The following is a 7,581-nucleotide window of genomic DNA, read 5'->3' on the forward strand; positions in this document are numbered from 1 at the left end:
GTTTTGGTTAAAATATAACTAAAAAAATTTGAGAGTTTTCATGAGATTGTCAGACAAACCTTAAAAATGTACTGTCGATGACACCACATGGTTGCAACTTTCAACTTTTCACAGCAGTCAAGTCTACTTTTTACTTTTTTCTCAAAGTCAAATACATGGCAACAATGGAGGAGGTAGAGGAGATGGATAACGTAATTTTCCAGGAAACTAATTTCAGGAAATAAACAAGGTAAACTAGATAGGCAACATTATTTTTTTTAGGAAACTAGATTCATAAATTAGATAGGCAACTTAATGATGCCTATATCCAAAGCGTTGCTTTTATTTTCTTTCACGTTACCCAACTAAGCAGCCGCATTTTTTTTAATTTTCTTGGTTTTTAGTTCTCCCTTCCTGCTGTCACAACAATTACGAATGCTTACACAAAGTCACAGACACATCTTTTTAATTTCGAAAAATGCCAGTAGAACACATACACTGAAACAGTGAAAAATAAAAAATGCATACACATTAAGAATATAAGAGAGAGAGAGACGATAATGAAGCGGGGGAAGAAGGCAGGTCTACCCTGTGATGGTAGAAGAAGAACGGAAGAGGAAAAGGTGATCAGAAAGGGAAAGACCCTCTTTATTGCTTTTTGTCCCAAGAGTAGTAGCCCTCTTCTCTTCATAAATGCGCACGTGAAGCTCATCCAGAACCAAATGACCTCTTCACATTCCGTTGGAAAAATCCAAGCTACCATTTTTTGTCGTTTCATATCCATACACAGTTGGTTGCTAAAAGCTCCACCACCATTTCTTCATCGACCAGAAAATAGAAAGAAAGAGAAATCTTGTGAACAAAGAAGAGTTTTGTTAATTTTTTTCCTGTTTTTTCTTTTTAGTTCATTTATTTTGCTATGTAAGTTTTTGAACTTTGATTGGTAGGCCTTTAGGGAAATCCAGGAAAGGAAAGGCCAAAGCATGATCTTGTTCGGCCAACTCCCACTTGTAGTTTAGCACAAGGTGATGGATGAACACTGACATCTCCAGCTTTGCTAGCTCCGATCCCGCACACAGCCTTGGACCACCTCCGAATGGCATCAAGTTCATCGTCGTCTTCACGCTACCCCTTGCCCCTCCCTGCAATTCACAACCCAACAAAAGAATTTCTTTTTATTTTTTTAATTATTCAATGAATAAATCATTTAAATAAACAAATTTCTCCATTTCCTAGAGCTTTGCAGTGTCAACTTAAATGTAGGGGTATCTGCCTACCACCAACTTATCAATCTTTTGAAGGGTTTTTTTCATGTTTTTTTTATTGTTCTAAATACTTGATTTTATATGAATAGATTCTTGGATTGTCTAATTCCAACACACAAATAAGTTTTTTATAAGGTTTAAAAATCAACAACAACAACAACAACAACTACGCCTTCATCCCAAAACAATTGGGGTCGGCGATATGAACCAAAAAATAAAATCATTCTGAGTCTTCTACATGAATCCTTCTCCTCCAATCATTTTTATCCAATGTCATGTTCTCGGTGAGGTTCAAAGCATTCATATCCTTTCCTATCATCTCCATCCATGTCTTGCTAGGCCTACCCCGACCTCTTTTAACTAATATATTTTTCCATTTTTTCGTCCTTCTAACTGGAGCATCATTAGGCCTTTGCCGAATATGTCCAAACCATCGTAAACGATTCTCTCTCATCTTATTTTCAATGGGTGCAACGCCTACCTTCTTACGTATCTCTTCGTTCTGAATCTTATCTTTTATTGTAATTTCACACATCCATCTAAGCATACGCATCTCAGCTACACTCATTTTTTGAATATGATGTCGCTTGGCAGCCCAACATTCCGTACCATATAATAAAGCGGGCGTAATAATCGTCCTATAAAACTCTCTTCAACCGCAATGACATTTACGATCGCACAATACTCCAGTCGCACTTTTCCATTTTATCCACCCAACCTTTATACTATGATTTACATCTTCATCAATTTCTCCATAATAGATCTCAAATATTTGAAACAATCATCCATTGGTATTTAAAAATCAACGGTTTAAGATTTTTATAAATATTAAAAATTCATGTTTTTTTATTGAAAAACCTGATCCAAGTATTCTTTCTCAACAAATTGGCTATGCCAAACACATCTACAGGTTCAGATTTGCTAGAAAACACCCATTTCGCTCACGGTAATTAAGCTGGCGCTAAGCCAAATAGTGGTGGGCAGATACCACTTTTCCTATATTTGGATGGTTAGGTCCCACTATCGTAACTGAGGGGTCCTGGGTCGAATCCCACGGGGATGATTTCCCATCTTGCCAATCAAAAAAAGATATACAATGTGAAAAATTGTAACTAATTCTAAGGCAAGGCAATTCAATCATTTGAAATTGGGTAATCTTTTCAGAAAGTAGGTTGAGCATTATTTTATGAAAAAGAAAAGCACGTACAATTAAAGAAGTGCATAAGAAAATGAATAAAAAATTTAAAGAATGAAAAGGGAAACGAAAAATAACCCGGCAAAAGTTTGACCGGAAAATGTGCAAGCAAATAATCCCTAAGGAAGTGCCTTTCTTTTTTTTTCTCTCGTTTACTTTGCTGTTGTGCCTTCGAATATATGGGGATGCAGAAGACCATCTTGACGGACGTATATGAGGTCCTCGATGGCGGTGGCTACCAAAGAAATTAAACTTAGTCTGAATTTGTTTATATATTAGTGACTCTTGTTTGAAGGTGAGACAGATAAGTCAGGGTGGGTCACTTCCACGTGCTGCACCGTCCTATCTCATGCAAGAGCAAAACCTGTGAGCAGAGCCCTCAGCCATATTGTCAGAGACATGCAGGTAAATTAGGTAATGCCTCGCACGTGTATGTGCACACGAGCTACAGTTTGCCGAGGCTGTTACACTCGTGTACTTCAGGAAGACTAGCTAGCTATGAGGCAACGCATTTCGAGATGAGAGAGAGAGAGAGAGAGACCTGCCATCTCCAGGGATTGAACCGTCGTGGGTTGTCATAAATGGAAGGGTCCAAGTGCACAGCTGCAAAGACCGGCAGAACTTTCCACCCCGATGGTATATCGTACCCTTCATTACCCCCAAAAACTCAATGTCAATGGCCCCAACCTTCATTAATTTTTCTCTATCACACTTATTTAAAACTCAGGCTCACCTTCAAAACGGACGTCCTGGAGAGCTTTCCTGTGCACAAAACTAACCACGTTTCCCAGTCTAAGAGTTTCGTTAATGACCTTAATAAAATGGACAAAAATTTGGTCTCAGTAAATCACATACCTAGCTGTAAGATGTGTGGGTGTGGGTGTGGGCGTGCTCAGAGAGAGAGAGAGAGAGAGAGAGAGAGAGAGGATGTGATGCTTACGCAGTGCGTGAATTCCATGCGCTTATAGTCCTCCCAGTTGAGCTCAGATTCTGCCCCTTGCAGTTTCTTTAGTCTACAAATCAAAAGGTGTTCCTCCTGCAAGTTGTATTTTGTTAGTTGTCTCCAGGCTACACCAAACGAAAAAACTCATTGTCGGATTCAGAAAAGGTTACTGACACAGGTAAAAAAAAAGAAGGTTATCTTCATGTAAGTTTTGTTCACGAGGACTGCACCGCGGGGGGTTTGGGAGAGAGAGAAACAGTAAAGTCGAACACCAAGATAGGACAAAGTGGCAGTCTACGTCCTTGCAGCTAGAAAGATACTTTTACCCACTTTATTTTCTTGGAATCAAGAATCGAGAGGCTGCATGTTGGGGTCGGACAAGGCGAAGGTTATGCCGTCAATACGCAACACAAAAAACAGGAAACTGCCGAATATTTGGGTTTATTTTTAAGTAATATTCAACTAATTAAAAAAAAAGGCTTAGAAAAAAGGTAATACTTCAAAATGATATTTGCTCAATCAACATGCACAGCTAAAGATTTTAGATTTTATGATTTCAAAAAAAAAAAAGAGGGAAAGGCCATTGGGCCAGAATCATGGGGACGGTAACAAAAAAGCTTCCAAAATTACCATAGCAGCTGTGAGTGCAAAAGAAAGGTAGGGGACAAACGAAGTTACGCAGTATGGCTGGCCCTGCCTCCCAATAAACTCTCCCGTTAATTTACCAACTGAAAAAGGGAAAAACGGGGAACCCAAAAGAAAAAGAAGAAAAGCCAAACGAACCCTTAATTGCTTGATTGCTTCTGGACATGCTTGCAAGAAGTAAATGGCTAGAGCGATTGCTACGGACGACGTCTCGTGGCCGGCGAATAGCAGACTCAATATCAGGTCAAGAATTTGATCGGATGAGAGATTGGATTGCCTCAAGACCCATCCAAGCAGGTCCTCATCTTCTTCCCCACGTGTCGAGCTGGCCTCCGCCCTGTCCGTTCTCTCCTCCATTTTACGCTCGAGAATCCCAAGAATGTTCGATCTAGACTGCAGCGAGAATATTTTGATTTTTCACAAATTAACAACGTAGTGTCATGAAACAAACATATATGGAATTAATCCTTATGGGTAGTTGGATATATATGCTAGCTCTTTGATCAATACCTTGAGCGCTTTTCTGTATGCCGTTCCAGGAAGGTTGATAGGAGCCGAGACAACTCCTTTCATAAACGTGATGTATTCCCTTTTCAGCATCTCGGATTCATCCTTTCCGGGATCAATGCTCAGTATATGTTTGGCCATCAGATTGAATGTAAACTGCCGAAACACATGGTTGACGATTAATGTTCTTCAGATTCACTCTAATATTAAAAAAAAAAATTAACATTTTAAACGATAATTAACTAGCTCCGGTTTTGAGTCTGTGGTACCCTTTTAGCTTCTTCTTGAGCAGAGAAGGAATGGTTCTCTTTCCAGGAATTGAACACTATCAAGGCGTGTCTCTCTATCTCTCGTAAGAAATGCATTCTCAACCTTGCGCTGCTCATGAAATTGAGGGCGATCACCCGCATGTCTCTATGCATGTCTCCCACCAACGCCAACATCGACCACTTGCCCAATATGTCCCCGATGCTCTTTGGGTAGCTACACTCGAAAAGACTGCCCTCGTTCTGCAATATGTATCGATTCAATCTAGCATCTGCGGAGACGATCGTCGGTTCCCCGAACAAATTCGATCTGTATATCTTTCCAAATCTGTACAATACAATAGAAGCAGGGAGTCCGAAGACCAACATTAGAGAAAACTAAATTATACCGATAAATTCCGTCTGCAATTAACGAAAGTGTTACCTTGATATGTGCTGCTCCATGAAGTCGCCCATTGAGGTAGCTGAATGGGGTTTCAGGTAAGCGAATGTTTCTCCGATGAAGGGCCATCCATTGGTACCAGGCGGCAGTCTGAGGGCCTTCTTTCTACTCTTGTTGCCGAGAAAGAGAAACCGAAGGATCACAATTCCCAAAACCACAGAGAGAAGGAAAGACACAAGATTCGCTTCAGCAGCCATCACCATCATGGCAACGGGGGGCTTTATTCTCTTCTTTTCTGGAAGAGGGCGTTTGCTCTCTTTTATTCCTTCGGATTGAGATGTATTGAATATAGATAAATCTCAATCAGAGAGAGAGAGAGAGAGAGAGAGAGAGAGACCACGTTATACGATCTTCTTGGCCAGTGATGGAGGAAATATAAACGTATGGCGTGCTGCCGGAACTCTAGAACCTTTGGTATATCCCCTCGCATGCGTGCTTTCAGCTTCAACGTTGTTAATTCACAAATATCCTCCCAATTAAACTAGCATAGTTGTAAGCTGTCGGCGATAGAGAATGAGAGAATAGATATCATTCCGAGGTCGTACGGTTTGTGCCCTCGCGTGCTCTCAGCACAGCATCCCTTTTATCTCGCCCTCCCCCCACCGGGGAGGGTGGTGCGTGCTCTTCCCGAAACACAAATTCGTATGTTCTTGTGTTTACTAAGGAATATTTTAGGACCCGCAATAATTCATATGCCAAAGTTGCCTACCATGACTTTATAATAAAATAACATATAAAAAAGGTAGATATACTTTTGACGAAAATGTCCAAACCCCAAGATAAATATGCATTGGACAAAAATGTCCTTCCGCTTCGTATATACATTTGCATGTTTCGCCTTTATTGTAGTACAAACTAAAATTAAAGGCAAAAAAAGGAGGAGGAGGAGGAAGAGGAGAGGGAGAAACAAAGAAAGACACTTGTTAGATATAAAACTTTTTCTAGTTTTGTTCCTACCTCGTCGAGATAACTAAAAATCGAACGACTGGTTCGATCATTGGTGGGCGTCAAGGAGAATTTGTCAGCCATCTCTTTTTACAGTCTTTTCTTCTTCTCCATTTTCGTTAGGCAGTATGAAAAAAAGCAATGAAGTACAAACATTCCAACAAGTGCCATTAAAGTGTCATGAGTACATTTCCATGTCATCATGCTATTTGAAGAACGCATGTCATCGTGAGTGTCATTAAGGCGTTGTTTTGTTATTTCAGGTAGATTTTATCGTTTCAATGGTTGAAAACTTAAAGACATTTGTAAGACGCTGGGACTTGTTGACAAGAATGCTTGGTTACAGATGCGAGCAATGGCCTCTACCCCATTCGGTATCGTCCATTCACTCAGTATATGCAATGTAACACAAATTGCGGTTGTAGTAACATGTATATCGATTTGTGAGATATTGTTTTGTTTGTAATATATTATGTTGAATTGTCGTATATCGATTTGTAAGATACACTACAAGAAACCTGTGTATTAGCGACGACCTAAATTTGTCGCTAATCCGACGCTAATCCGTCGCTAAATAGTTTAGCGACGGATTAGCGTCAGATTAGCGACGGAAAACTTTCATCGCGATTTTTTCGACGCTAAGTAGTGCCAGAACTTATCTGCCGCTAATTCCGTCGCTAATTTGCGATGAATATAATCCATCGCAAGTCCTTCGCTATTTTAAATTAGTGATGGATCATATCCGTCGCTAATCCGTCGTTAAATTTAAAAATAAAAAATAAAAAAAAATTGCTCGTTGTCGACGCGTTCTTCGGTAAGAAGCAATTTTTTTTGCACAACCGGCGCGTTCCGGTGTCGGAACACTCTTCCCCTAACAATCGCGATGAACCGGCGCTGCCTCCAGTTGCATCTTCCTCACCCTCTCCCTCTGCCTCTTCCCTTCACTCTACGACTTCTTCATCCTCCTCCTCCACGTGACCACCATCGTTGCCACCACATTTGGCTGTGCGTCGGCCACCAGCGCTGCCTCACACACGCGCTGGTACACCTCCCACATGGTGTCAACCGTGCTGATGGCCATATTCGAGGGGTCGGTGTCGGTGCTCATCTTCACGCAGACGGGAGACTTCCTGCAGTCCCTCAAGTCGTACGTCAGAGAAGACGACGCAGAGGTGATACTCAAGCTCGCGGGGGGTCTCTGTGTGCTCATATTTTGCTTGGAGTGGGTGGTGTTGTGCTTGGCATTCATAATGCGCTACAACGCCTATGTTGTTGAACCAGTGCGTTCCAGCGTCGGCGACTCCGACAGGCTCCAGTGGCTCCCCAACAGCAGCCTCCTCTTCGTCACCACTCTCTTCGACTCCGGCAAGCTCCAGGTTAAAATCGAACAGGAG

At 41.2% G+C, this 7,581-nt stretch overlaps 1 protein-coding gene across 2 annotated transcripts; it reads right to left on the minus strand.

Moving 5' to 3' along the window:
• Nucleotides 1–421: 421 nt before the first annotated feature.
• LOC149847622 (cholesterol 22-monohydroxylase CYP90B52-like) lies at nucleotides 422–5,872 on the minus strand. Of its 2 annotated transcripts, XM_090004889.1 has the most exons (8): nucleotides 5,225–5,872; nucleotides 4,804–5,128; nucleotides 4,538–4,690; nucleotides 4,166–4,420; nucleotides 3,380–3,475; nucleotides 3,173–3,251; nucleotides 2,981–3,087; nucleotides 422–1,121 (listed from the first exon to the last, which is right to left on the minus strand). In XM_090004889.1, exons 1-8 carry the CDS (start codon nucleotides 5,446–5,448, stop codon nucleotides 897–899), a joined length of 1,464 nt encoding a protein of 487 aa, XP_089861015.1. In that variant the 5' UTR covers nucleotides 5,449–5,872; the 3' UTR covers nucleotides 422–896. The 2 variants fall into 2 exon arrangements, with proteins under 2 accessions (XP_089861015.1, XP_089861413.1); XM_090005287.1 differs by lacking the exons at nucleotides 2,981–3,087; nucleotides 3,173–3,251.
• Nucleotides 5,873–7,581: the final 1,709 nt, after the last annotated feature.

Source organism: Nuphar pumila, chromosome 1 (assembly GCF_984573655.1).
Source record: "Nuphar pumila chromosome 1, dmNupPumi1.hap1.1, whole genome shotgun sequence".
Lineage (NCBI taxonomy): Eukaryota > Viridiplantae > Streptophyta > Magnoliopsida > Nymphaeales > Nymphaeaceae > Nuphar > Nuphar pumila.

Excerpts from the sequence above, each read along its gene's own strand:
- LOC149847622 (XM_090004889.1), bottom strand. The coding sequence starts at position 5,448 with ATGATGGTGATGGCTGCTGAAGCGAATCTTGTGTCTTTCCTTCTCTCT. Across the intron at positions 5,129-5,224 it reads ATGGAGCAGCACATATCAAG|ATTTGGAAAGATATACAGAT; the intron begins GTAACACTTTCG and ends TGTATTGTACAG. Across the intron at positions 3,252-3,379 it reads GCATGGAATTCACGCACTGC|GTCATTAACGAAACTCTTAG; the intron begins GTAAGCATCACA and ends CATTTTATTAAG.